The 26,383-nt window shown below is 57.5% G+C and overlaps 8 protein-coding genes and 1 non-coding gene across 11 annotated transcripts; 3 read left to right on the top strand and 6 right to left on the bottom strand.

The window, feature by feature from the left end:
• Positions 1-1,786: 1,786 nt before the first annotated feature.
• On the top strand, positions 1,787-3,379 carry JDV02_009792 (uncharacterized protein). The gene is made up of 2 exons (XM_047991481.1): positions 1,787-2,486; positions 2,639-3,379. Exons 1-2 carry the CDS (start codon positions 2,010-2,012, stop codon positions 3,260-3,262), a joined length of 1,101 nt encoding a protein of 366 aa, XP_047847493.1. The 5' UTR covers positions 1,787-2,009; the 3' UTR covers positions 3,263-3,379.
• On the bottom strand, positions 3,356-7,562 carry JDV02_009791 (uncharacterized protein). Of its 3 annotated transcripts, none has more exons than XM_047991478.1 (4): positions 6,609-7,562; positions 4,993-6,561; positions 4,080-4,901; positions 3,356-4,004 (listed from the first exon to the last, which is right to left on the bottom strand). In XM_047991478.1, the coding sequence occupies exons 1-4, from the start codon at positions 7,189-7,191 to the stop codon at positions 3,793-3,795; spliced, it is 3,186 nt and encodes a 1,061-aa protein (XP_047847490.1). In that variant the 5' UTR covers positions 7,192-7,562; the 3' UTR covers positions 3,356-3,792. The 3 variants fall into 3 exon arrangements, with proteins under 3 accessions (XP_047847490.1, XP_047847492.1, XP_047847491.1); XM_047991480.1 differs by having other exon boundaries at positions 3,356-4,338; positions 4,393-4,901; XM_047991479.1 differs by having other exon boundaries at positions 4,080-6,561.
• A 235-nt stretch (positions 7,563-7,797) lies between these two features.
• On the top strand, positions 7,798-15,575 carry MYO1_2 (class II myosin). The gene is made up of 3 exons (XM_047991477.1): positions 7,798-8,516; positions 8,564-14,836; positions 14,887-15,575. Exons 1-3 carry the CDS (start codon positions 8,046-8,048, stop codon positions 15,346-15,348), a joined length of 7,206 nt encoding a protein of 2,401 aa, XP_047847489.1. The 5' UTR covers positions 7,798-8,045; the 3' UTR covers positions 15,349-15,575.
• A 515-nt stretch (positions 15,576-16,090) lies between these two features.
• On the bottom strand, positions 16,091-16,181 carry JDV02_009789. Its single transcript has one exon. It is a non-coding gene; the product is annotated as a tRNA-Pro (tRNA).
• Positions 16,182-16,800: 619 nt separating this feature from the next.
• On the bottom strand, positions 16,801-17,140 carry JDV02_009788 (uncharacterized protein; the record flags this gene model as incomplete). Its single annotated transcript, XM_047991476.1, has 2 exons — positions 16,801-16,959; positions 17,057-17,140. The coding sequence occupies 2 exons, from the start codon at positions 17,138-17,140 to the stop codon at positions 16,801-16,803; spliced, it is 243 nt and encodes an 80-aa protein (XP_047847488.1).
• Positions 17,141-17,887: 747 nt separating this feature from the next.
• On the bottom strand, positions 17,888-19,290 carry JDV02_009787 (uncharacterized protein; the record flags this gene model as incomplete). Its single annotated transcript, XM_047991475.1, has 4 exons — positions 18,730-19,290; positions 18,333-18,662; positions 18,183-18,270; positions 17,888-18,132 (listed from the first exon to the last, which is right to left on the bottom strand). Exons 1-4 carry the CDS (start codon positions 19,219-19,221, stop codon positions 17,888-17,890), a joined length of 1,155 nt encoding a protein of 384 aa, XP_047847487.1. The 5' UTR covers positions 19,222-19,290.
• A 960-nt stretch (positions 19,291-20,250) lies between these two features.
• On the top strand, positions 20,251-21,913 carry JDV02_009786 (uncharacterized protein). The gene is made up of 3 exons (XM_047991474.1): positions 20,251-20,745; positions 20,820-21,179; positions 21,244-21,913. The coding sequence occupies exons 1-3, from the start codon at positions 20,392-20,394 to the stop codon at positions 21,775-21,777; spliced, it is 1,248 nt and encodes a 415-aa protein (XP_047847486.1). The 5' UTR covers positions 20,251-20,391; the 3' UTR covers positions 21,778-21,913.
• Positions 21,914-22,260: 347 nt separating this feature from the next.
• YUH1 (Ubiquitinyl hydrolase 1) lies at positions 22,261-23,649 on the bottom strand. The gene is made up of 2 exons (XM_047991473.1): positions 23,016-23,649; positions 22,261-22,909 (listed from the first exon to the last, which is right to left on the bottom strand). Exons 1-2 carry the CDS (start codon positions 23,389-23,391, stop codon positions 22,539-22,541), a joined length of 747 nt encoding a protein of 248 aa, XP_047847485.1. The 5' UTR covers positions 23,392-23,649; the 3' UTR covers positions 22,261-22,538.
• Positions 23,650-24,129: 480 nt separating this feature from the next.
• On the bottom strand, positions 24,130-26,319 carry JDV02_009784 (uncharacterized protein). The gene is made up of 6 exons (XM_047991472.1): positions 25,846-26,319; positions 25,579-25,714; positions 25,396-25,497; positions 25,254-25,329; positions 25,084-25,176; positions 24,130-25,030 (listed from the first exon to the last, which is right to left on the bottom strand). The coding sequence occupies exons 1-6, from the start codon at positions 25,859-25,861 to the stop codon at positions 24,536-24,538; spliced, it is 918 nt and encodes a 305-aa protein (XP_047847484.1). The 5' UTR covers positions 25,862-26,319; the 3' UTR covers positions 24,130-24,535.
• Positions 26,320-26,383: the final 64 nt, after the last annotated feature.

Raw genomic sequence — 26,383 nt, 5'->3', positions numbered from 1 at the left:
GAGTCAACGTAGAGGCGAGGAGAAAAAAAACAGCTTGGGGTCCGATGGCGGTGGTATGGATTCGCGTTACGAGGGATGGGTGTAACTAACGTTACAACGCAGGGTGGATGCGTGCAAGGAACTACCCTGGGCGGCTGGTGGGAGGAGGCGGAGGAGGATGATCCCACGTCGTCGTCGTCTTCTTCTTCTTTCAGCCTCACGGGGTGGGTAGTACATACATACGCCCGGCGGTGGCAGCAGCAGCAGCAGTGGCGTTGAAGCAACACCCGCCGGGCCTGGCAGTTGATGTCTTTCGTGATCCTGATGCGTGCGTGCGTGCATGCGTGTGTGTACGTGGATATGTGTGTGTTCGGCAGCAAGGGAGTGCCTGCCGTGAGAGGAGAATCCGAGCTCCCAATTGGGGAATAAGAGCAGCAGCAAAACGCGTGAGCCGCCGCGAGGGAGACTAAACGATTCCCGTGGGTAAGCAAGAGATGATGATTTTTCTCGTACGTTTTCTTACATTGTACAACAGGAGAGCAGGCAACCCTTGGGCCTTTTTTATATCATTCGTGTTGACTGAATCCATCCTTGTGGGTCGCAGCCGGTAGGGGATCCCGAATCCGCTTTTTTCCCCTTTCGCAGACTCCGTCTCCCGGGAGGACCCCGATGGGTTGCATGGCATGGCATGGTGGGGTCGGGGTTCGGGAGACGGGTTTGAGATTGTTGACGTCGTCTCGTCGCGGGGCGCCGCTGATGCGCGCTTTCTTGATTTTTTTTTTCCTTTGGATTTTGACCAACTTGTACTTCGTAGTTGATGCTGTTGGTGTAAGCGGCCGCGCGAGATGCAAGTGATGAGAGACCACCATCAAAAAAAAAACATTCATGTAATCCGCCACAAGCCCAGCCGCAAGTTTGACAAACACGACCAACCTCTGACGATTTCGTGTTTCGATGCTATGCTAGCCTCCTCCCTGCTCGTGTGTCTCTCTCAGGCATACAGCACATACATGTACGTACTTCGTATTGATGACGACGTCCCCCTTGCCCACCCCGGCTTTTGAGGCTGGCTTCAGCCCTGCCATGCATGCGTGACTGACTGCCTGCCTGCATGCCTGCTGCGTGACTGCCATTGCCGCCACAGCAGCGACGAGCTTGGACCAACGCTCTCCCTCCCTCCTCACCTGGTATTCAAACGGACGGCTTTTGCTGTGCCTCCTCCTTGTCGTCCCCGGAAGGCCGGTTGTGGGTGGGCCCGCCCGTTCGCCTTGGCTTCACAAAAGTCACAACTCCCCTTCCTTCCCAGCGACACAGCTTTACAAACCCGCAAAGGCCCTCAAGATTTCAAGAAAAGAAGAATTTTACAAAAAATAAAATAAAAAAATTACACGGCGCGGGCTCAAAGGAATCGCCCAACTCGTGTGTTTCGTTACAGGTGTAGTAAGTAGTAGCGACCAATTGGGAAGTCGCCGCAGGGGTTCCGGGCTCGGTCTCCGGCAGGGCGGAGTGACAGATGGCGGCTCTGGCGCGGTGCATCTCGAAACCCGATCGCGTGCTTTTTTGGTGTCCGCGTAAGCCCCGAGCCTTCTTTCGGCCAAGGCATCCACAAGCTGCATGGTGTTGTTCTTGTTGGTGGTGGTGGTTGTCAGCAGCAGCCGCCCCCGTTGATTATTAGCATGATGAGAGGAGCCTTGCTAGGCTGATGCTGGCTCTCTGTTGTTATTGCTGTGCTGTCAGATCTCAATCATTCGACCCTCCTCCTCCTCCACCTCCTCCTCCTCCTTCACGAACAACACTCGCCCACAATTTTTTTTAGAAGCCTCTTCTTTCACTCACTGACTTGTCGACTTTTTTTTTTCCTTCGTTGTAGCTTCATTTTATTTTTTAAAAAAAAAGAGTTCGAGTCTACTTTCTGAACTCGTTCGTTTTCTCTTCCAGTCGTTGTCGATATCAGACACCGCCTCGAAATCGCAAGCCCCCCCCCCTTCACGATAGAAAAAAAAACGACGTCTACACCTTTACACCTCACCATGGACGGCTACTTTCGGGACGTCGTCCCCATCGACGCCATCCCGCCCGAGGTCCTCAACGGCACCGTCCTGCCCTCGCAGTACTGCTACAAGCACCCCGACTACGACGTCCTGTGCGACCACGTCGGCGGCTTCTACTCGTACCGCGTCGACATCGCCGCCAACGCCGCCTTCCTCGGCCTCTTCGCCGCCTCGCTGCTGGGCTACGCCGCCGTCGCCTTCGTCCTCCGCCGCGGCCGCGGCCTCGCCTTTGGCGTCGCCATGATGCTCGGCCTCGTCTGCGAGGTCCTCGGCTACGCCGGCCGCGTGCTCTCCTGGCGCAACCGCTGGGACGAGAACGGCTTCCTCATGCAGATCTGCTGCCTCACCATCGGCCCCGCCTTCATGGCCGCCGGGCTGTACCTGTGCTTGAGGCGCATCGTCACCGCGTTTGGGCCCGAGAACTCGCGCATCCCGCCCGAGTATTACACCCGTATTGTATGTGCCCCTTTCTCGCGATCCTTTCCGTACCGAGCTCTGCTTCCTTCCCCTGCTACCCCCTGCTTTGCCTTGTGCTGCCATAGCAGAACCAACCGTCCCTAAAGTCGAGGGGGGGAAACACTCTCGGTTCTTGGCTGACCCTTAAGCAGTTCATCCCCTGCGACGTCGTCTCGCTCGTCCTCCAGGCCACCGGAGGCGGCATGGCCGCCGTCGCCTTCCACGGCAGCCGCTCCGCCACCGCCGGCACCAACATCATGATCGCCGGCCTCAGCTTCCAGGTCTTCACCCTCCTGTGCTTCATCGCCGCGTCCGTCGACTTTGCCCTGCGCACCCACCGCCGCCAGAAACAACAACAGCAGCAGTACCATAGCCAGCTAGACAGCGGCGCCGACAGCACTGGCAGCGGCAGTGGCAACGCGCACCACCTAGTCCGCATGCGCCAGACGCTGCGCTTCCGCCTCTTCCTCGCCGCCCTCGCCCTCTCCACCTTTTGCATCCTCTGGCGTAGCGCCTTCCGCGTCGCCGAGCTGAGCGAGGGCTGGTCCGGCCCCATCATCGGCAAGCAGGGCCTCTTCATCGGCTTCGAGGGCGTCCTCATCGTCGTCGCCGTCTACGCCCTCAACGTCTTCCATCCCGTCCTCTGCGCCCCCGAGCTGTTCGAGGTCGGCGGCGGGCTCAAGGGCTTATGGTTCTTGAGGCGAAAGGCCGCCTCCGGCCGCGCGTCGTCCGAAAGGGGACACAAAATTGAGGGCTCCGGCGAGTCGTCTGGTTAAAACAGAACATGGAAACATGAGATTTTATACACGTTAGAAGCTTGATGCATAAACGGCAGGCACTGATTCATCACACAAGAACAATAGACCACATCGTGGAAAATAGACTCAATTCGCAACTACCGCCCGTTGTGCGTTGCGTGCGACACGGCTTCACCAAGCTACGTCCACGAGCAACTCAAGCCAACAGCCGTCACGAGCCGTGACGGCTCCGTCCTCTCGCGTGCAAGCGCTCTTACAGCTGCCTCATTCTGAGATCCTCCGGATTATTCGACAACCGTCGCATCGCCCTCGATAAAGGGCCAAAGGCGGCGTCAAGGGGTATCTTGAGTTATTACGTGATATGTACCGCCAGGATGCATGGCTGAGATGGAATAGCAATGCGGCGCCCAAACGCCAGGTGGAGGGAGTCCGGTTAGATAATACATCATCGGGTGGCACGACGCAGATGCCCTGGCAAGGAGCGCCCAGTCACCCCCAGTCGCGCCCAAGAAAGGTGCCGTCGCTGCCAACCAACTGACGGTGTGCCGTCAGATGGAGACGTTGCCGAGCGGCAAGATCTTGGATTTGTCGCTCTGGAAGCGGGCGCGATAATCGACGATGCCTTGGCTGATCGTGTTGAAGTCTTTTACCTTGCGGTTTCGAAAGTCTGTCAGCAGCTCACGCAGGCCCGCTATGTACTGCTGCTTCTGTTCATCGTCAAAGTTTCCCGTGCCTCCCAACTGGAGCAGGATCTGGTCGTCTGTGGTTGCGGCTCGTCAGACTCGACGTTGGCTCACAAGTTAGTACATCAGTGTGTAGGGGGTACATCACTGACCTGCGACCCTCATCGTCTCAAAGTGTTGGTACTCGCACTTGTCACCCCGAGGGCACGATCTGCCGGCAAGCTGGTCGGGGCAAACCTCCCTTCGCGCATCAATCTTATTACTGTACGTTAGAGAACGGAGCCCACCGCCTACCGACTGTCGGTAGCCGGGATGGAACCGATACGAGTGAAAGTACTGCAGTGGCGTTTCGTATGGGACAAAAGTCGAGCGGGGGGCGGGCGGCGCCGAGCTCGCGGCTTCAGGCTGGACCTGGTGCAACGTTAGATGTCCAGCATCGTGGTCCGTTGGCGGTGACATTTCTACTTCTCTTCCTGCCACGATCGCGGTGTCGGGCCGGGCCGGCAGGACCTGTTCAGCGGTGGAAGACACAGGCGTTGTACGCTGAACATCGTTTGTGGAGGACGCGCTCGCTTGCTCCACAATGTTGTTGTGGCTCTGGATGGGGGAAGCCAGAGCCTCCACCCTGGCAGCTCCGGCGACTGGGGGCTCGTAGTCGTCCGACTCATTGTCCGGAGCGTCATCGGGGGATTCGCTCGCATCTGCCATGTCCACGTCACGCTCGTGTTCTCCCGTCTGAGTGTCCTCTTCCACCTCCTGCACCACGGCGCCCGTATCATCGTCAGAATATCGGCCAGTTTCGCCCCTTTGTGCCTCAAGCGGAGGGGCATCGCCTCCTACGCTCGCGGCGCGCGGTTGCTCGTCGATCAGTGCTTGGACATCGTTATGAGAGGCCCCCTTGCCCACGACGCCGTATACCTCAGGCTGGTCCATCATGACCTGTTCCGGCGCCTGATCGGCCAAACTCTGAGCATCTGCGCCGGAGTGTTAGCTTGCCCGGCCTCGAATAGGCAACCGGTAGCTTCTCTGCGCTCCGTTATCGGCTGAAGATTGGCGAATACTGACCAGCAGGGGGTGTGGACGGTGATTCAAATTGTTGAAGCTCGTGGTCCAAGTCAGGCATGGCAAGGTCCCTCATGAGTCTCTCCTCCTCAGCTCTGCCCTCTTCAATCTCCTGTTCGATGACAGCGATCTGAGCCTGCAGCGTCTTCAGCTTGAGAAGCTGCTCCCTACGACGAGCCTCAAGAAGGGGAAGACGCTCGCTGGCCGCACGAGAACGACCGCGCCGCTCAGATGCGGGCACAGCGAACTCGGCACCTTCAAATTGCGCTGTTCTGTTGGCAGGCATGGAAGTCGGGGTAGCACCCATCGCCGAGTCGCTGACCGGAGTGCGGCTCCCATTCGTGAGCTCGCGTCCAGTGATCGCCTCCATGGGGGTGCTTGACGACTCGACACTGTCGGCGCGGGAGCTGCTGTTCTGTTGCGAGCCCATGGGTGACACCTGTCGGGAGCGCTTCGCCTTGCGCGCCTCCGCCTCTGCAATCTTGCGTTTCATTGCTTCAATCTTCTTATTCATGCTGTCGAGGTCTTCTCCACCACTGCTGTTGCCCGAATTTCTCGCAGGAGTCAGCGCCGACGCCGAACGACGGCTGGAGCCAGACAAAGCAGCTACTTTGCGGGGCGGCAGATGCGGGGAGATACCACTGTGCTGGACAGGTGATGCGACAAGGCCAGGCGAGTCTATTTCCATTCCCGCGTCACCGTTTTCGTCGTCCTCATCGTCCTCGTCATCACTGACATGAATCAAGAAAGGGCGCGACTCCCTAGCCTGACCAAAGGGTCTGTGAGATTCCTTTGCAACCAGGTTAGTCGTGCGGGGCGTCATTGAGTCGGGCAGGCCAGCTTGATCTTGCAAAGTGGGCTTGGGAGTGGACAGAAACAGTCCAGGTATTGACGACGGAGAGGGTTGGCCCGATAGTCCTGCGGGTTCATGGGCCTCAGAGACGGATGTTTGCAAGCCTCCGCTAGCAGCCACAGCGGCTGTGGCATCGTCCATGGTCACCTCGAAGTCCTGTGGAGGGACTGTTGAGCCGTTTGATGCGGCCTGCTGAATGCGTGTTTGGGCCAGAGCCTCTCTCTGTTTCTTCAGCGCTTCCATCTTCTCCCGAAGTATTTTGGACTTTTCGGACAGTTTCTTCATGGTCGCGGATTGGTTGTCTGCCAGTGGCACAGCACTTGACTTGGTTGGCGGAGCACTCGCCTTCGAGCCTTTCGCAGCCAGAAGTCGAGCTATCCGGTCCTTGCGCTCTTCGGATTTATTCATAGCCTTCGCGGCCGGTGCCGAATTTGGTGACGTCTTTTCTCCCTCTCCACGGTCAGGCACGGGCGTTGGCTGGATGTGACCGCCCGTTTTGAAACGAGAATTCGCTGCCAGGCTGCTGGACGGAAGCTCCAGACCCAGGTCTTTGAAAAGGGCTTGCAACAAGGTGCTATCAATGCCCTCGTCGATGTAGTTGTGATACCGGACGTCGAGAGGCCACAAGCGCAAAATGGCCTCCCGGGCTTGCTTCCTAACAGAATCGAGCGTTTTCGCGCTAGAGTTCGGGGCTGCAGAGGTACGTGAAGGCGAATTGCCTAGAAACGTTTTAGAGAGCGGCAAAATGCGAGACGGAACGGCTTACCTTGGGGTGCACAGGAGGCTGAAGAGCCTTCGCGGTCAATTTCTCGGGGTGAAAGATAGGGAGAGTATGAGCCTGAACGTTCGCGAGCCGCGTGGATGTGGGCTTGCGGCTGACCGGTCGCTGCCACAACGCGTTCACCTACGTTTGTACCACCGTACGGCCAGGCGGCAAGGGTCTCGTCATTTCCGACCTCGGGCGGCTCATACAAGTCTTCTGCCTCTCCGTCGCTGATTTCGCCCTCCTCTGACCCACCATCAGCCGGGCTGCCCAGCTTTACAGGTGCACTCGCACCTGCTTGCTCCGCATGGGAAGCTGTTCGTTGCGAGTTTGAAGGCGCGTTCGTCCAGGCACTCTCCGTTTGCTGGGTTGGCGCCGGCCCGCTGGCGGCAAAGCCCAAGCCCAAGCCAGGAATGGCTGTGTGAAGATACTCGAAGGAAGGCTGTGCCCCTTCTTCGGCGCCATGGGCGCTGGTCGATCCGACTTGCTGGACAGGCTGTGCCGGCTGTGGGTATATCTGGAGGCCCGGATAGGAGTCCTGCGAGAGAAAGCCCGGAGGCGCTCCGTAACCAGGACCGTAGCTCATCTCGGTCAGACACCAGTCTGTCCGACTTATAGATCAAGGCAGATCCACACCCCCGAGGCGCTTCCAGATGGTAAAACACCGACACGAGCCGCTCGTTTCTGGTCGCGCTGTGTATATCCCAATGCTCTTCTTCGGCTATCGCAGCCTATCTGATCAACGCCTGGCGTCGCGACAAACTCGGAGACATTACTCGAAACAATGGTGACGCGATAAATCGTGGCCCGAGCCGACAGGCGGCGCTTGACAACAGACCGACAGGGCCAGACCGTGTCAGTCGCTGGTGTTTTGCGAGTCCTGTCGCCGCCGCAAGTGCCAGATAGCGGCTGTCGTTTCGACAGATATGGGAGGAGGATGTCGTGCGTCTGCCAGACCTGGTTGAAACCTGAAGTAGGGGACGCCAAATTGTCACCCGTCCTCCGTCCAATGATTATGTACGCAGAGCGCTAGGCCCAAAGCCGCCTAGCGAGCCCTGGTGCTCTGTGCCAGTCGCCGGCGCGTGCAAGGTCACGTGCACGCGTCTGTTTACTTGCGAGGGGTCGCTCCCCAGCAACGGGAAGGGAAGGCGCCCTCGGCAGCGCGGCGACACACCTGGTACGCGACTCAACGTATGTACCATCAATCCTGCATCTGCTTGCCCCCGCCTCGCCTGCGTCATCGTGGATGAAGCGCTGGTGCTTCCCGCTGTTGAGGTTTTCCTTTTCATCGCTCTCATAGCCTCGCGCACGCCGGGAGCCACCGTCACATATAGCTCCCGTTGTTTTGTTTACGCGCCTCGCATGACGGGACCGGCGCCTTTCACGGGCCCCAACCTCGACTCATTACCTGGTCACCATTGATGAAGCCGTCGCGACGACATGTCTTTCAATGGTGGCTCAGCGCAGCGGCGCAATAATCCGTTTCAACGGAACTCGTCTCCCTCCCCCGGACCCGCGCCTGCGACCGTCGGCGGCGGCAGGCCAAAGTCGGCGCTTTTCTCGTCACCAGTCTTGCAGCCGTCAACTCCCACCCACAAACCGGCCTCCCATGCGAGATCTCAGTCTGGAAGCTCCTTTGGGCCGACCGTGGTCGCGCCTAGCAGTGGCCCTCGCCATCACCGTGTCGACTCGAAGAACGGTACCCCGACGTCCAACACGTTTGCTCCCTCCTTCATCAAGTCCGAGGACATGAGGCGTAGCCAGGACGCCGTCAAGAGTATCGAGGGAGAAAACGATTTTTCTGGAAAGCGCTATGTGTGGCTTAAGGATCCCCAAAACGCGTTTGTCAAGGGCTGGGTAGTAGAAGACTTGGGGGGGAATCGCCTCCGAGTCCAAACAGACGATGGAACGGTCAGTCGCGCCACGCCCGCCGTTGAGAAGCGCTAACTTTGCTGCAGCAGCGCGAGGTCGATGCCGAGAGCATCGACAAAGTCAACCCCGCCAAGTTCGACAAGGCAAACGATATGGCCGAATTGACTCATTTGAACGAGGCCTCCGTCGTCCACAACCTGCACATGAGATACCAATCCGATCTGATATACACCTACTCTGGCCTTTTTCTCGTCACCGTCAACCCATACTGCCCGCTGCCAATCTACACCAATGAGTACATCAACATGTACCGGGGGCGCAGCCGCGAGGATACCAAGCCGCACATTTATGCCATGGCCGATGAGGCCTTCCGAAACCTCGTCGAGGAGGGCCGGAACCAGAGCATATTGGTCACGGGCGAATCCGGCGCAGGCAAAACGGAGAATACGAAAAAGGTCATACAGTACCTGGCCGCTGTCGCTCAATCGGATACTGCCACCAAAGGCAGGTCGCAGCATGCAAATCTTTCGCAGCAGATCCTGCGGGCCAATCCGATATTGGAGGCATTCGGCAACGCTCAGACTGTTCGAAATAACAACTCGTCTAGGTTCGGCAAATTCATCCGCATCGAGTTCAATCGCAATGGCGCCATCACGGGAGCTTTCATCGATTGGTACCTCCTTGAAAAGTCCAGAGTCGTCCGCATCAACCCCCATGAGCGAAACTACCACGTCTTCTACCAACTCCTCAAAGGCGCCGACGCCCGGGTCAAAAAAGAACTTCTCCTTGACCGGCTGGATGTGGACGACTTTGCATACACGCGAAGCGGCCATGGAAGCATCGTGGGCGTTTCAGACCAAGACGAGTGGGACACTCTCATGGAGGCCTTTAATGTCATGGGCTTTTCCGAGAGTGAGCAGCTATCCATCCTCCGGACCGTTGCGGCTGTGCTCCACCTCGGGAACGTCGAGGTGGTCAAGGAGAGCCGAGCCGCTGACCAAGCTCGTCTCGCCCCTGAGTCGAAGGCCGAAGCCGCCAAGGTCTGCAAGCTCCTCGGTGTGCCTCTCGAACCCTTCCTGCAGGGCCTTCTTCATCCCAAGGTCAAGGCGGGCAGAGAATGGGTCGAAAAAGTTCAGACACCTGAGCAGGTGCGTCTTGGTCTGGATGCCCTGTCTAAAGGCATCTACGAACGTGGCTTTGGTGACCTTGTGACGCGCATCAACCGGCAGCTGGACCGGACCGGCATGGGTCTGGACGATGCGCACTTCATCGGTGTCCTCGACATCGCAGGCTTCGAGATCTTCGAGGAGAATAGCTTCGAGCAGCTCTGCATCAACTACACCAATGAGAAGCTGCAACAATTCTTCAACCACCACATGTTTGTTCTCGAGCAAGAGGAGTACGCGAGGGAGCAGATTGAGTGGCAGTTTATTGACTTTGGTCGTGACCTGCAGCCCACTATCGACCTCATTGAACTGCCAAACCCAATCGGCATTTTCTCGTGTCTCGACGAAGACTGCGTCATGCCCAAGGCAACAGACAAATCCTTTACTGAGAAGCTCAACTCGCTTTGGGACAAGAAGTCAACCAAGTACCGTCCCTCTCGGCTGGGACAAGGCTTCATCCTCACGCACTACGCCGCAGAGGTAGAGTACTCCACGGAGAACTGGCTAGAGAAGAACAAGGACCCGTTGAATGATAATATTACCCGGCTCCTCGCCTCTTCTACCGACAAGCACATCGCCACACTCTTTGCTGATTGCGCAGATGTCGAAGAGGAGATGGGTGGAGCCAGAAGCCGCGTGAAGAAAGGCCTCTTCCGCACGGTGGCCCAGCGACACAAGGAGCAACTTCACAACCTTATGGCGCAGCTACACTCTACCCACCCTCACTTCGTGCGATGCATTCTACCCAACCACAAGAAGCGGCCGAAGCAATTCAACAGTCTGCTGGTGCTCGATCAGCTCCGCTGCAACGGCGTGCTCGAAGGCATCCGCATCGCGCGGACTGGGTTTCCCAATAGACTGCCATTTGCCGAGTTTCGCCAGCGATACGAGGTGCTGTGCTCCAACATGCCCAAGGGCTACCTCGAGGGCCAGGCCGCTGCTTCCATCATGCTGGAGAAGTTGGGCCTCGACAAGGCGCTGTATCGTGTTGGCTTAACCAAGGTCTTCTTCAGGTCAGGCGTGCTTGCCGAGTTGGAGGAGCAGCGAGACGCGTTGATCACCGAAATCATGGCACGCTTCCAGTCTGTGGCCCGGGGGTTCGTCCAAAGGCGAGCTGCATACAAGAGGCTATTCCGTACCGAGGCGACGCATATCATTCAGCGAAACTTCCACGTCTACTTGGACCTGGTGGAAAACCCCTGGTGGCAGCTCATTGTCAAGATGAAGCCGCTCCTTGGCGCCACCCGAACCGCCACAGAAGTCAAAAAGCGAGACGCGATGATCAAAGACCTGAATGACAAGATGCGGCTCGAGCTGAGCAACAGGCAGAGACTGGAAGACGAGCGGAGAAACTGCCACGCTGAGTTGACGCGGATTCAGCAAACGCTCGAGAGTGAACGCGCCTTAGCCCTGGACAAGGAGGAGATATTCAAGCGACTGCAAACCCGCGAGGCTGAGCTGGAAGAGAAGCTTGCTGGCGCAATTGAGGATCAAGAGCGACTGGAAGATCAACTTGACGAGCTCATGAAGGCAAAAAATCGGGCTGAATGTGACGTTGAAAAGTTTCGCTCGCAACTCGAGCAGGCCGCAACTCTTATCGCGAAACTCGAAGAGGAAAAGAGTCACCTTGCGGCTAAAGCCGCTGAGCTCGATAAAGCCATGGAAGAGGTCTCGCAACGACAATCCGAGCGAAGCGAAAAGGAGGCGGCGCTCGAGGATGAGATTAAGGTGCTACAGAGTCAATTAGCTCTCAAAGACAGAAAGACGCACGACCTCGAAACGAAGCTCTTGAAAGTCGACCAGGATCTCGAGGTCAAATTGCACACCACTCGCAAAGAGCTTGACTCGACCAAGCTTCGCGAAACGCGGCTCTCTCAGGAAAACCGGAATATCCAGCAACAACTCTCTCAGCTGTCAAAGACCTCGACTGACTACGAAGACCTTGTGCGCAGTAAAGAGAGCGAACTGGCTCTACTGCGTAGCGACAAGAGAAAGTTCGAGGACGAGCGACGCGCACTGAACGATCAGAAGAAGGCCCTGGCCAGTGAAAAGGACAGGATCGCAAGCAAATTCCGGGACGTTCAAGCCGAACTCGACGCCACGAAGTCCAAACAGACACAATTAGAAAAGGAGGCTGCTGAGGCCAAGGCTCTGCTCGAAGCCCGGCTCTCGGAAGACGCGCAAGCAGACCAGAGCCGCAATCAACTTGAGAATCAGATCCAAGCACTCAAGCAGGAGCTTTATGATACTCAGAAGGACTTGAGCAGAGAACGACAATCACGTGATGACGTGCAGTTGCTCAGTGAGCACAAGTATCAGGCCCTCAAAGAGGAATTTGACACCCTTAACGAGTCCAAGATCATTATTGAGAAGGAGCTCTACGCGCAACAAGATACGCTGAGGCGCATCATGGAAGCACGCACGGCAGTTGAGAAGGAGCGGGACGAAGCTCGTGACGAAATTCGCCGCTTACGAGCAGCCAAGTCTCAGGCAGAGGAGGCGCGTCAACAGGCTGAGCTCGCCGGAGAGCGACAGGCTTCCAGGGCCGCGCGCGAGCGGGAGGACAGCCTTCGCAGGGACCTTGACGCGGCCCAGGAGCGCCTGCGCTGGTACGAGGAGGAGTGCGGCAAACTCAATCACCAGATCGAGGACCTCAACAAACTCATCCTTTCCTCGGGAGAGTTTGGTCTCAAGAACGATCAAGCCAAGGAAAGAATGGAGCGCGAACTCACCACCGTCAGGAGCCGGCTGGCAGCCTCCGAGAATGACAACCGTGCCCTCCTCAACAAGCTTCAGCAGAAGGGGCTGGAGATTGCCAGGTCGACTTCTCGGGCTAATGAGGCTTCGCGCGGCCAGATTGTGTCTCTGCAACGGGAGAAGACGAGGCTGGAGGAGCAAAACGCCAGGCTCAACAAGCAGCTGGGTGATGCTCAGGTCGCCATTGCGTCGCTCGAGAAGAAAACCGAAAAGCTCCAGCTCAACCTCGAAGACCTCAACCACGAGGTGGCCCGGGAAGTGCAATCTAGTAGGAATGCAGAAAAGGCCTCGTCCAATGTCACAGTCCAGCTCGCCGAGGCAAACCGAACGATCGACTCGGAGCGTCAGCTTCGAACTCAAGCCCAAGCTACGGTACGAACGCTACAGGCCTCGGTCGACTCTCGCGATAGGGAGTTGGAGGACCTCCGGGGTCAGATTCTGGCGGCATTGAAGACGGTCGATCCCGAAGTTCACATCCCGCCGCCCTCCGATGACAGCAAGCAAAAGGCATTCTTGCAAAACTTCGACCTTGTGCGCAAGGTGGAGGAGCTGCAACAGAACCTCCGCGTTCAGACTGCAGCCAGAGCTAATGCAGAAACCCAGCTCGCCGATTTACGTGCCACTCGCAACGATACTCCGAGCCGACCCAAGTTGGAGGAGATTAATCTTAACGAGGCTCCGTTCAACGGGTCTCCAACCCAGCGGCGAACCGTCAGGATCAACAACCGCAGGCCGTCCAATACGTCGACGCCGACTCGGCGCATTCCGGAGGCAGATCCTCACGAGTCTGCCAAGTCAGACAAGACAGCCGACACCGTTGCGGTGAACAACCGCATGGACCTCAAGGCCGAAGTTGAAGAGCTCCAGAACCAGCTTCAACTGGCGCAGATGCAAAATCGACACCTCCAGAGCCAGCTTGACCGGGGCACCCCGGCCCCAGAGCCGGATCAGAGCCCGTCTCTCCGTCGGATGCAGAAGCTGGAGAAGGTCAACAGCCGTCTGCACGATATGCTGGACGATTCGGCGAAGAAGGTAAGCGCATTGGAGAAGTCGATTCGAACCGGTGAACTATCGCTCCGGGATGTCCAAGCCCGTTCACACGAGGAAATCCTGGACGTGCTCTACAATCAGGAAGAATCGCGCCGGTCTCTCCTGCACAGCCATAAGGACGCTGTGGCAGAGTTGACTGACGTCAAGTCGCACTTCGACAAGATGCGCCACGAACGGGCGAAGCTCGAGGTGGAGCTGCGCGACACGAAGTCTGATTTGCAGGAGATGACGGTGGCGCGCGAGCAAGAGTCTCAGAACAGAAGCCAGCTCCTGCAGGAGTACACGGACCTTCAAATTCGCCTGGACGCCGAGTCATCCAAGCTTGCCGATGTCATGTCGAGCCTCGACATGTACAAGAGCCGAGCGGACGAGTACTTTGGCAAGCTTGAGCAGGCGGAGATTGCCGTCCTCAAGGCGAGCCGAGCGGAACAGTTTGCCAAGTCTCAGGCGAAAGAGGCCGACAACACGTACGCCGAGGTCATGGCGGAACGACAGAAGATGAACGCCACCATTGAGGATCTTCAGCGCCAGAACCAAAGCCTGGAGGAGAGGGTCGAAGACATCTCCACCGACCTTGAGTCCGTCACGCAGGCCAAGAGGAGGCTGCAGCACGAGCTGGAGGACTACCGGAACCAGCGAGCCATGGACATAGAAGACAAGGAATCCAGCATGGAGCAGACGCGCAAAAAGTACCAAGCCGAGTTTGCCACGCTTACGAAGGAACTGGACCTGGCCCGGGAGGAGAAGCTGTACAAGCAGTCGGAAATTGCTAGGCTCCGCGAGGAGCTCGACGAGTTGCGGTCGAAATGGGACGACGAGGTGCTCAACAGTTCGACCTGGTCGAAAGAAAAGTCGCGTCTGGAGGCGACGCTCGCGGACGTTGCATCCTCGCGAGACGAGGCGGTCAACGCCCACAACGATGCTCAAGGCAAAGTGGTCTCGCTGCTCTCTCAGGTGCGCGCGTTGCGGTCCTCGGTCGACGAGATCACGTCGGAACGCGACATCCTGCTGCGGGAGAAACGGGGTGTCGAGGCCCGCCTCGAAGAGGCCAAGGCCGGTCTGGAGGAGCTGGCCAAGGGTGAGAACCCATCGCTTCGAGACGCTGCGAGCATAGACAAGGAGTTGCTTGATCTCAAGTCCAGCCTAGCCCACCAAGAGGACATTGCGGCGGCGGCGGTCGAGAAGATGCGACGCGCCGAATCGCTCGTCTCCGAGATGCAAAGGGACATTGCCGCGGAGCGGGAGGCGAGCACCAGCGCTCAGAGGCAAAAGGTGTCACTGGAGAAGAGCCTGAACGAGGCGCAGCTCAAGCTTGTGGACCTCGAGACAAAGGGGTACTCGAGCGCCAGCCAGGACATCAAGTTCCTTCACAAGCGCATACAAGAGGCAAGTTTACCCACCCGTCCCGAGAGACGCCGCGTCTAACCAGAGAGCAGCTCGAGTCGCAGCTGGAGGACCAGGAGTCGGAGCGGACCAAGTCGCAACGGTCGGTTCGCAACGTGGACCGGGTGGTCAAGGACCTGCAGGGCCAGGTCGAGCGCAAGGAGAAGCAGAACACGCAGCTGTCCGACGACGTGAACCGGATGCGCGACAAGGTGGACAAGCTCCTCAAGACGATTGACGAGCTGCAGGCGTCCGAGTCGACAAACCAGCTGTCGGCGCGTCGCGCGGAGCGCGAGCTCCGGGAGGAGAAGGAAAAGACGCTGCGGCTGGAGCGCGAGCTGGAGGGGTGGAAGGGACTGCGGGTGGAGAAGGGGTCCGCAAGCTCGGTGGGCAGCCTCCGCAGCAGGATGGGTCCGTGGAAGGGGAGCGAAGGCGACGCGGGATCGACCGCGGACGTGCCAGAGAGGAAGAGCAGTCTGGGCAGGATGCCCAGCCTCACCAAGGGCTTCATCTAATGTGGGAAGTGCACGGTCGACGGCGTTTGGCAGGCTGTAGTGCTGCGGTCTGGTTTCAGGATTTGTATAGCAACGGCATTGGGGCATGGTCATTGCAGGCGGGCGGGACAGGATATTTTATGAGTTGCGTTGTTTTATGCTCAAGGCAGTTGACTGCCATAAAGTCTAGCGACTATGGTTTCTGAAATGATTTACGCTGAAGATAGGGTGCATGTTGTCTTGTAGACGTGCACCCGTTAATTGACACACATGATGGCGACGCGTGTCGTGAAGACATGGCGGAGCAGTGAGTCGCCAGACCGAGAAAGCAAGCCACTAGTTTACCACGCAATGCAATATACCATGGCCGATGATGAGTTTTTATTTATTAAAAGCTTTGCCAACATGAATTCTTCTTCATAGATTTTAAGATGAATTGTGTAGGGTAGGTAGGTAGTCTGGGGAAAATGCTTGGCGCGACTTGACGCGACGCGCCTTGCCGTGACGAGACTACGGAGCGAAACGATGGCTGTGCGCCTGTAGGAAGAACAATAAAAAAAGCAGAATGAGCGAGGTTGCTTTAGTAGAGAGGCAAGAGAGAAAGTAAAAGAAAGAAAGAAAGAATTGAATAACAGACAGACGTCGTTCAGCTCTCACTAGATGGATGGATAGGTACCTCGACGGAGAAAGAGAAGAAGCAAGGCGGAGAGAAAGCAAGGGAAGATATGTCTGACAGACGATGGGCAAAAAATAACAAAAGAAAGGGTCTGGCCGGGGATTGAACCCGGGACCTCTCGCAAGCTGTGCTTCAGGGTGGACCCTAAGCGAGAATCATACCACTAGACCACCAGACCGACCAAACTAGGATGCGAATGATCCGAGCTTGTTCTTGTGTGATGGCAGGTGATTTATTTTACTTTATACGTGATAGTGAGTGAGTTTTTTTCCTTTACTTTTTTTTCTCCTGCAACAACGTTGCGGTGGGGGGAAAATAGTCGTTCGCACTTGGTGTCACCCGGTATACCACCAGTACGAAGTATAGACGTTTGGATTCAGAAAAGAAGTTAGTAGGCACCGAAAAATCCCCAAACGGTTCGCGTGGTGCGAATGCGTCAAATTCCTCACTACTGTAGGCTCATGCAATTGAGCAAACGTCGTCCCATGAGCGCCCACCCAGGAAGGCACGACCAAGCCAACTCCCAGCATCAAGCAGACGCTCGTCCATGCGCGCAGCAGGCACAACGATGCGCACTTGCCTCACTCAATCAGTCGCAAGTACTTCGTAGCATGGCAAACGCGCTTGCTCCACTACCTTTTACCTGAGTCTTGTCGACATGACGGGCCATCAATCACCCTCAGTATCTAGGCTTTGGGAAATAGTAGTAGGTCAGGTAGATGTCATTGTTAAATTTTTTGCATTCGTTCCTCATAATCAATACAGACTGTACATGGCTTCTCAGACGGTCAGACCGCTCAATTGGACGACCCGCGTCCGCCCTGGCCCACGTTGTCGCCCTGCTTGATGCCCTGGCTCTGGCCGCCGCTGGCGTTCATGCCCGGCAGCCCGGCGCCCTGCTCCTTGAGGCCCTCGGGCATGGGCGCCGTCTTGTCTGCGCGGTCGACCTTTGTCGTCTGTAGTGAGTCGTGTCAGTGTTGTGTGGTGATACGATGCGATGCGATGCATGCAGTCATGAGATGCTCATTCCGGGGCCCAAACGAGACCACTCACGTCGACCTTGCCTACGCCGTGGGCAATGTTGTGGCCCTCCTCCTCAAAGGGGCCGTTGTGGGCGTGCTCTCCGTCGCGAGGCATGGTGGTGATGTTTTTTTTCTTTGGTGTTGGTGGGGTTGGATATCTGAAGGTGCGCCAAGGAAGTGCCACAGTTTGCTCGGCAGTAGAAAAATACTTGGTGATGATTTGGCGATGCCAGTGAGAGATGTCAGTATGAGACGGAAACCAGGTGAGGCACCAACTCTCTTTATATCGAGCATCGGCGTCTTCGATCGGCAGCCGATGGGCTACGTATGAATGAAGCTTTCGAGCAAATCGACGTCATCGTAAACCTCCCCCCCCCCCACCAGGCCAGTGACAACTTGCAACAAGCCACGGCGGGCAGCTTGGCAGGGTGACCTCGGTGACCTCACCGTTGGAGCCGCGTGTGGGGAATGTCTCCAGCCTTTCTTCTCCACCACGCGTGTGCGCAGAATGACATGACGGAGCAATTGCCCCGTTGCGCTACGTATATTGGATCATGTCTCTGACGCACGCCCGACTCCTCGTACCTTGATCGTGGGATTGGTAAATGGGCAGAACGGGTGGCACTGCTTCTACATTTAACGACGTAGTCTCCATATTGACATTCTGCCTGAGTTGCACAAATCCCCCCTTCTCCGTACCACCAGCCCCCCCTTCTCGGATGGTTCCGAAAACAGAGACTAATGTTAGAGCCCACTGTGCCGTTGCTGATTCTGTTACCCATGACCGCACTGCCCCTATAGAAAGCTTACAAACTGACCAACATTGCAAAGGACGAGGTGTTGATACATGAGAGCCGACACTTCACACTCGCATCCTCTCCACCTTTAGAGGTAGCTGAGGCTGCGCCGGCCTCCTGCGAAGCTCGTCGATCCGCACAAAGTACACAGGGAGGTCTCTAGCAGCGGCCATCGTGCGCATCACTGTCTGACTCGGGCTCGACTCAGTAGCAACGCGGCCTGCCATGGCTCCAATGGTCCTGATGCCTTGACGGGCGCGATCTCGCTGCGTCAAACCCCGCGACGAGACTGGGAACGGAAACTCATATGCTTGAACTTAGTTAGCATGGAAGATGGGGTAGAACAGGGCATCGGCATACTTCTGGGATCCGTGATGAAGCGATGAATGGTCGTGGGAAGAATTTGGCGTGCTACGGCTTGCTGGTCCACCAAATGGGGTATACCGGCCTGGTAAACGAAGTCAACTGTCAGCAGCGATCAGCAAACAATGCGGCAGTCGCTTGTCGCACCTGGGCAGTGTTCTGGCTCTCGTCGGCATAAAACTCAATGGAGCCACCATACAACATGTTCTCCAGCCATCGACCACTCTCGCCGCCTGGGATTATGTTTCCTCGCGCGCCTCGCTTTGATCCGTATCCGAGATGGGTGATCTGGTCTGGTGTGTAAGGACGGCCGTTCCCCGACAGGTAGCCCAGGAAGAAGTGCGCGAGCTCATGCAGCGTGGCAGACGCAAAGACGAAGAGGAAATCGCGCCAGCGCTGAGAGTAGCGATCTGCGGCAGCTGAGCCGCGGCTGGCCTTCGAGGCAGCCACATGGGCGGCCACCATGTCGTTGACCCTCTGTAGTTTTTGTTAGTTCGTACCTTACATTGTTTGGCTCTACGCCTGGGACAAGACTGCGGCATACTGAATCGTTGAAGTATATTACGCCAGCATCCTTTGGGTTGAAGGCCTCCCACGACCCTGTCCACCAAGGGGTCCGATTCGTGGCAGCCAGCTGATCCGGTGACGTCAAGTCCCTTGCCCCGACAACGATACCAGGAAAGTCTCCCCGTATTGCCCGGAGGAAGTTGCTGACGTGCCAGTCCATGTTTGAGGGGTTAGGATCTGCCACGGGTGGAGCAGCCGGGACCCCATGCATGTGTGCGCCTTGGGCATTTGCTGCGTGGCTGTCGATGACGGCGCGGCCTAGCTGGGCAAGAACCTGCCTTGCCCGGGGACTCTCTGCCATTTCCAGACCAATGTTAACTGCAACTGCGAGCGAGGCAAAGAGTTCAGTGTTTGGGAGTATCTGTATGTATGTCCGAGATTCCAACTTCATCATGTTCACGCGTTGGAGGCCTTGAACATTGACAAAGTGAAGGCCGGGGGGTGGCGGAGGCGTGGGTGGGTTAGGCATGGCGTTGAGGAAGACAAGGTGCGTCGGTATGGAAGAATAGATGGTCGAGAATTGAGCATTGAGATTCTTTGTCGCTCTACGAATGCAAACTGAGGTGCTTTGCGGTCTATTTTATATCCAAGCCCATGGTCTACTGGCCCATCGCTGGAGCGACTGATGGACTTGTTGGCTCATGAAAGCGACGATTGCTGACCATGCGCGGCTACGGGAGCACGGCGCCATAATTAACAGACTGTATACGAAGTAAAACGGTGCTTAGAATAGCCAGAGGCCCAGAGGGCCGTTGTCAACGAAATACGCGCCGGCCGTACCCGGGCTGCATGGACGGCATTCTCTGCACGGCCAACAACCGGTCTGGCTTGTTCGTTTCGTGTAAAGCGATATATGGCGTTGGCTGCCAGAGGCTCAGAGGACAGTTTGATAACGAAATACGCGCCGTACCCGGGTTGCATAGATGGCATCCTTTTTTGCACGGCCAACAACCTGTCTGGCATGCTTGTTTCGTGTACAGCGATACACGGGGTCACCAGGGGCTTAGAGGCCCGTTGATAATGAAATACGCGCCGTACCTGGGCTACAGGGCAACAATCGTAGGGCCAACAAGTCTGGCTTGCGTGTTCGCTCAGTGGTCGCGCCTGTTGCACAGAAGCCGTTCCCCGGCTGACACAGCCTCACACGGCCGGAAACGACCCGAGACGGGCGCTTGCAAGGCGAGTGCCAACCGGACCACGCTTATTATAGAGACAAGCTTCCCGGATGGTTCGAGCTGCTTGCAAGCATTCACGATGTTGCAGGGCAACGCGTGTGATTGGGGGAGGCTCGTCTCGCTGAGCCCAGAACCCATAACCGCCACCATTGCCTACAATTAAGTACCCAGGGTAAGGTACTCACTAACTTTAGGTACGTAAGGTAGAGGTAGTAGGGCATCCAACGTCAATTCGTTCAATGTACCTCTACATAAGGAACAGAGGTTGCCTGTTCGGTGTACCTCCACGTGAGTGGTAACTGCCGTATTAGTAGGCAGTACCCACCCACCTACCCAGGGCCCGCCTTCAGCTCCCTCCGCCATCACACAAAGCCAGCCTTCAGCTCTCTTTCATCAATCTTTGATCTGACGCAGACCATCACGCCACATCGGAAATCGAGAGCATCCTGTCAACTGGTCCATCAATGAGGGCTCTCGTCGAACACTATGATGTCAAGCCGTTGCCCGCTGCGTCGGCTAGAGGCCCCGACGTGATGGCTTCGTGGATTACGCCAGAGCACCTTAGCGCCGGACATGTCGCGGCCCTCAAGCGCGCCATCGTCAACGTGCTTTCCACGCCAGAGGCAGAGTTCGCCTTTGCTCAGATCATTGACGGCCTCCCAACGGCCGAGTCCTTCACCGAGTTCCACCTATTCTACCCAGCCGATGATGGCGAGCACCCCGTGGCCGAGCACCTGGACCTTTGCGACGGTGCATTAGACGCCGCGCGCGAGGCTCGTACGAAGTTGAACCCGCTTGCCCTGCGATTCGACCCTCACGTAAGTGGCTTGGGCGGAAGGCGATGGGGCTTGAGGTCTTGATCCCCCTTGATTGACGAGGAACTGCTGTGCAGGTATTGCAAAGCTTCCAGGACGAGGAGGAGGGTTCACGGCCCTTCTTCCTCAGACTGGTTGAACTCGTTGCCGTTTCTGTGCATCAGCTCGCTGTGCAGGTGTACGAGCTGGAACAAAGCCCGCATCGACACGAATACGAGTCGTGGTGGTCATCGTGGATAGAGAGGCACACCGTTGACGCCCCGGGCTTCGAAGCGCTCTTCGCAACTGCCTTCCCCCCTGTTCCTTTTTACCACAACGGCTACCGTCAACAGTATGACCAGTTTCCGAGGGGCAAGGCCGACATGGTCGGCTACTGGGCCGAAGCAAAGATCTTAGGAGGAGTAGCCCTGTTTGACCGTGGCCCATCGGAACGCGAGGTGAGACGTCTTCCTGCCCCTTACGCCAGCCGGGATTCCTCACCTAACATTGTGGCGGCGAAAGTGCAAGGAGCTCTTGATACACGGGGATATAAGAGATGGCCCTTCTACAATTTTTCCTCCGACACCCACGCAATGGGACGCTCTCGTTGCTTTCATGTCTTGGGACTCGGCGGCAGATGTCGGCGACGAGCCACCGCCGGCGTGTCCGCTTCCGCTCAGGGCCACACGAGACAATGTGCCTCGCTACACGCCCTATTTCGCCATGAAGTACCAGCACATATTTCGCGACCGCTTCGCCATCTGTCTCCCTCCTCGGTATGACCCGCCGAATACTCGCCACCTGACTGAGGTGGACTACCCATCGCGAGATGATTATTTCTGGGTCTTGCAGCGCCTGATGGAAAGGTGGAATGGGGCTGCCATTGATGAGGATGAGATGCGACGGAGGGAGGAAGTACTGAGAGCGTGTCAACCGGGCAATCCTTTTTCGTTCACGCCGTGGCCGGACGAGATTCTTGAAGGTGAGGGGATGAGCGTGGGTGGTCCAGGGGCACAAAATGGCTCAGGGGCAGGGCAAGAACGGAGTGACAGTTGATTTTGCCCTGGGAAGCACGCCAGCAGAGATACAGAGAATTTGACTGGATGTTGGTAGGTTGCTACATTGTTCCGTTTCGAAGCGACAGATATGAACCAGTTATGTGCTCATGAGTACAACGAGAATACGGATTTCTATGATTTGTCTTGCTGTGTGGGAAACCTCTTGAGGAAAAAAAGGCAGCAACTGCACTACGTTACGTGGTTAGCCTCTATAACACGCTTTTCGCGACCGTAGGCCATCTGAACCACCACCACAGGGTTCACGTGTTGGTAGGCCAGGGCCCTCTACGAGGCTAGCTCCTTAATACGGACAGAACGCACACCGGGTCCGACCGGCGGGCGACCTGGACCAGCAGCAGCAGGAGAGAACGTGGGGACGTTGGGAGTGTAGGATCGGTGTAGGTAGAGAGTTAAGGGAGGGGGAATGACAGGTTTCGGGCTTTGTTCTGCATGGGGTTGGTAAAAGATGGTTTACGTATAGCCGCCCACGGTTTCGGAGAGAAAGAGAGAGTTGCGCCCCGGGAGAGACGAGAATACCCACAAGTCTATACGATACCCCTCACACCTTTCCGCGACGTATATAACGCGCCTTCTCGTGAGGCTCACTGTACAGGTATAAATAATATAGTCTTCCTTGATCGGCCATGGGTTTCCACCTGCTGTCTCCTTCGTCAGAAGCGTTGCGCCCTTCCGGCCCAACCAAGCGGCCCCTCCCTCCACCTCCACCCTCATCTCCATCCCCCAACCTCCACCTCGTTTTTAGTCCAAGGCACCGGCGAGCGCCACGGCGCTGAAGCGCAGGTCGCCGCCCTCGCGCTCGAGGAACTTGAGCGGGCCGAGGCTCAGGCCCCGGGGGCTCAGCACGTCCTCGCCCTTGTCGAGCTCGCCCCTGCGGATGGGGCCCTTGCGGCGGCCGTCGAGCTCCCAGAGCGCGCCGTCGGCGCCCTTGGCGAAGCACACGTAGTGCAGGTCCACGTCGTCGTGCGCGTCCGGGGCGGGCGTGTCGCCGGCGGAGGCGGCCTCCTTGTGCGCGTCGGCGAGGGCCGAGGTGCGCTCCAGGAGGGCGGAGCGGTCGCGCGGCGCGAGGGGGATGGATTCGCGGAGGAGCTTGTCGAGGGTCGAGTCTTGCTCTGCGGGCGGAGGACGGACGGGGAGAGAGGGGGAGTCAGTTTTCTTTTTGTTCAAGGGTTGGAAGAACGGAGATGGGTATCTCTGGTTTGTTGGGCAACGGCTCACCGATAAAGTCGCGCGCGGGCCCGTTGGACACGGCGTGCAGCAGGCCCATCATGCCGCAGGCGTTGCGTATGGTCTGCCTCCACCAGACGACGGGCTCGCCGTCGCCCCTGCCCGCGTAGTCGTCGGCGATGGCGTCCTCGGCCATGCGGTGGCTCTCGTACGCGGCGCTGACGGGGAAGACGAGCAGCAGGGCGAGGGCGGGCCGCGGGATGAAGGCCAGCAGGTCCGGGTCCGTGAGGGAGTAGACGTCGTGCAGCGCGAGCGCGGGGGACACGCCCAGCCGGTGCGCGAGCGTCGTCATGAGCTGCGGGTTGGCCTCGAGGGGGATGAAGGCCGGGGCGCCCTGGCCCGGGTCGGGGTTTGTCGTCGCGGACATTGTTTGCGCGGGCGGCTGGCTGCGACGGGCGGCTGGCTCGCTGTGTCTGTCTTTGTTTTGCGTTTCCTTGGTTCTTTGGTTCTTGCCCTTCTCGCGCGGGGGAGGTGGACGTGAAGGCGGCGTGAACGAACGAATCTGATAGGTCTTTGCGCTCTCTATGCCTCTCTGCTTCGTCTCTGTGCCTGTACCGTTTTGGTTGTACTTTGTAGGTGGTTGCGTGTGAGGTGCTGCTGCGCCCTGCCTGGGTGTTGATGGAGGTGACGTTGTTGGGGGAAGCTTTGGTAAGCTTCTTGCAGCTTTCCCGCGTGTTAATCAACTTTATACTATATGAACAGTGTTCATACACCCAGCGCCGCACTAACGTAGGTACTAATGGAACTGAGGTACAGCGGGCCGGGGTTTCGGCAGTGGCGGGGTTGGAGGGGCGCGGGTGGGTGGATCGCGTCTGCCTGTCGCGAATTCGAAGGCGGCGAATGACGTTGGCTGACAGACAGCACGGATAGAGCTACGAACTACTGACATGTTCGTCTGCCAGTTCGCCAGCCAGTCAGCCAGACGTGACCGCAACAACGGCGTTGCCACCATAAAACCGCACCATCTCCCCAGTCTGCGCCACGAAGCCGCTCTCCTACAGCAAATACTTGGCCATCTTGAAGCTTCACTCAAACTTATCAAGTGACCAATCGCTATTTCCTGCCCTGACACGTACAGTATACACCACCAATGAGCCATCTTTCTATGCGGGTTGCGTGTGTATTGTAGTATTATACTCTTACAGGTCAAGGAAATGTCCGTTGCATGGCAGCGACGAGCAGCCCATATCGAAGTGGCAGAAACAAAGAAAAACAGCTTGCGCGTCGGAGCGGATTAGTTACAAAGATGACAACTTCTTTCTTCTGATGCCCGGGCTCACTCCATCAGACTCAGCCCATCCCTCGCGTCCGTGTGAATCCCATCGTACAATGCTTTTCCATGGCCTGCCTGGCCAGCCCGATGTCGACCGGGCCGTCACCCCACATCTTTCGCTCCTTTCAAGTCAAGCCCAACTGTCTGTGCACTGTAGTATCCGGTATTGGTAGTCTCGCAAGCCCTAGTCGACCAACGGGCTGCAAGACATCCTAGCATCCTCCGCCATCCCGCCGGCTCAAGCCTTGCGGGGACGACCGCGGCGTGGCTTCGCCGGCTCCGGCTCCTCGACCTTGGCGGCCGCCGCCTTGGACTTGCGTCTTCCCGCAGTCCTCTTGGGCGGAGCATCGGCCTCGGACGCCGACGGAGCGTTCTCGTCTTCGGTCTCATCCTTGACCGCAGCCTTGGACGGCTTGCCAGCCTTCTTGACGGCGGGCTTGGTGTCGGCCTTGGATGTCTTGGGCTTGGGCTTTGGTTTCTTGGCGGCCTTTTCGTCCTCGGAGCCCTCGTCCTCGTCGCTCTCGACGGCGGCCTTCTTGGCGGCGGCCTTGCCACGGGCCGGCTTGGCCGGGGCAGCAGTAGACTTGCCCGGCTTGGCCGTTTTGCCTCCCTTGGCCGTCTTGGACTTTTTGGCAGCGGGCTCATCCTCATCCTCATCATCATCATCATCGGCCTTCTTGCGGCCGCGCTTACCCGCCTTCTTCTTGCGAGGCGCCTCATCCTCCGAATCGCCCTGTGATACGTAAGCATGGTGGGGTTTCAATCGTGAGAGGAAGTTTGACGCACCCCGGCGGCGGCAGCGGCTTCCTTGTCCAGCTTCTCCCGCTGTTTGGCGGTCAGTCGGATGCCCTTTTCGCCTGGCTTGTTCTTCTCAGGGTCCTGTTGACGGCGAGGCAGTTAGACGACAATTGCAAGTACGTGTAGGTAGGACATGAGAGCGAAAGGGAGGTGCTTACACCCTTGAAGTCCTCGGGGTCAATGTGGCCCTGCTTGACGCACCGGCGAATCTTTTCTTGAATCTCGGGATGGTCGCTGCGATGGCTGTTAGAACTGATGGGAGTCAAGGTGAGGGAACACACGGGGGGGGGGGACGCCTACTTCAACTCATCGTAGCCGTCGATGGCGTCAAAGTCGTACTCGTCACTATCCTGTCTGCAGGCGTCTTGAATGCTAACCAGCTGAAAACCTGAGACGCAGCCCCTGTATATTTTACGTGAGTACAAAGATAAGAAAAAGACGGGCAGGAAAATGAGCAAGGGAGAATCAGGGTTCCAGCCTCACCAGTGCTTCCACGCCCAGCTTCCGTGCTCGTCGATCTCGACCCAGCTGCCGCAGCGGATCTCGCCCTTGAGGATCTTCTCCTTTGTGGCCTTGCATACCGTGTCCTTGCAGCCGGCCCGGTTGTTGGGCGATATTTCTGTGGCATTTTCGGGTCAGCCAAGAACCGCGGAGCCAGCGGCGGCGTTTGACAGCTGTGACGGCTGTCCACCCCAGGGAAGATGACAGGCAGGCCAACTAGCAGAGACGAAGGGGAGGAGTAGGGCATACCAATGCGGTACGGCATGGCGACGAGAAAATTGGAATGAAGCGCCAGGCGTGAATCCCGGCAGAGCGAGGAACTGCCGACAGGTATAGCGTGGCTCGAGTTGAATGCTTCTCCAGGCTCCTCCAATGCGTTTCGTATGAGCTTACGGGCTGGCTAGCTAGTTTGCTAGCTGGCTGCGTAGGTAGCTTGGCTCAAGCTGCGAGTTTGAGCTCCAAGCTCTTTTTTTTTCTGGGGCGGGCGGGCAGCACAAGACGCCAGAAGTCGACGCGACTTCTTTTGGTTGGTTCGACTGGCAAAAGAGAAATGAGAGCCGGACACGCGTCACAAAACTTTGCCTAGTCGACGGCAAGCTCAATGAAAGGCTCGAGTCCGCGTCGGGGGCGTGGGTTACGGGTGAAAAGTGAGGTTGATGATGGGCTGGAATGAAAGTTGAGCGGAAGTTGGGACGGGACGTGTGGTCCAGTCGACGGAGGAGGATAGGTAAGTTATCTCCCTGTGGATGCAAGAAGAGTGCCTGGCAGCTTGGGTGGTGGGTCATCT

This window comes from Purpureocillium takamizusanense, chromosome 10 (genome assembly GCF_022605165.1).
Source record: "Purpureocillium takamizusanense chromosome 10, complete sequence".
Classification (NCBI taxonomy): domain Eukaryota; kingdom Fungi; phylum Ascomycota; class Sordariomycetes; order Hypocreales; family Ophiocordycipitaceae; genus Purpureocillium; species Purpureocillium takamizusanense.
The sequence above is the reverse complement of the archived record's forward strand: the minus strand, read 5'-3'. Positions and strand labels throughout refer to the sequence as shown.

Coding starts and splice junctions, on each gene's coding strand:
- YUH1 (XM_047991473.1), bottom strand. CDS start 23,391: ATGTCCGCGACGACAAACCCCGACCCGGGCCAGGGCGCCCCGGCCTTC. Junction 22,910..23,015: donor GCCCGCGCGCGACTTTATCG/GTGAGCCGTTGC, acceptor CTCCGCCCGCAG/AGCAAGACTCGACCCTCGAC.
- JDV02_009784 (XM_047991472.1), bottom strand. Junction 25,498..25,578: donor AGCTGGGCGTGGAAGCACTG/GTGAGGCTGGAA, acceptor TAAAATATACAG/GGGCTGCGTCTCAGGTTTTC. Junction 25,177..25,253: donor ACCCCGAGGACTTCAAGGGT/GTAAGCACCTCC, acceptor CGCCGTCAACAG/GACCCTGAGAAGAACAAGCC.
- MYO1_2 (XM_047991477.1), top strand. CDS start 8,046: ATGTCTTTCAATGGTGGCTCAGCGCAGCGGCGCAATAATCCGTTTCAA. Junction 8,517..8,563: donor TCCAAACAGACGATGGAACG/GTCAGTCGCGCC, acceptor ACTTTGCTGCAG/CAGCGCGAGGTCGATGCCGA. Junction 14,837..14,886: donor TTCACAAGCGCATACAAGAG/GCAAGTTTACCC, acceptor ACCAGAGAGCAG/CTCGAGTCGCAGCTGGAGGA.
- JDV02_009791 (XM_047991478.1), bottom strand. CDS start 7,191: ATGAGCTACGGTCCTGGTTACGGAGCGCCTCCGGGCTTTCTCTCGCAG. Junction 6,562..6,608: donor AGCCTCCTGTGCACCCCAAG/GTAAGCCGTTCC, acceptor AAACGTTTCTAG/GCAATTCGCCTTCACGTACC. Junction 4,902..4,992: donor ACCGTCCACACCCCCTGCTG/GTCAGTATTCGC, acceptor ACTCCGGCGCAG/ATGCTCAGAGTTTGGCCGAT.
- JDV02_009786 (XM_047991474.1), top strand. CDS start 20,392: ATGAGGGCTCTCGTCGAACACTATGATGTCAAGCCGTTGCCCGCTGCG. Junction 20,746..20,819: donor CCCTGCGATTCGACCCTCAC/GTAAGTGGCTTG, acceptor ACTGCTGTGCAG/GTATTGCAAAGCTTCCAGGA. Junction 21,180..21,243: donor GTGGCCCATCGGAACGCGAG/GTGAGACGTCTT, acceptor TGGCGGCGAAAG/TGCAAGGAGCTCTTGATACA.
- JDV02_009792 (XM_047991481.1), top strand. CDS start 2,010: ATGGACGGCTACTTTCGGGACGTCGTCCCCATCGACGCCATCCCGCCC. Junction 2,487..2,638: donor CCGAGTATTACACCCGTATT/GTATGTGCCCCT, acceptor ACCCTTAAGCAG/TTCATCCCCTGCGACGTCGT.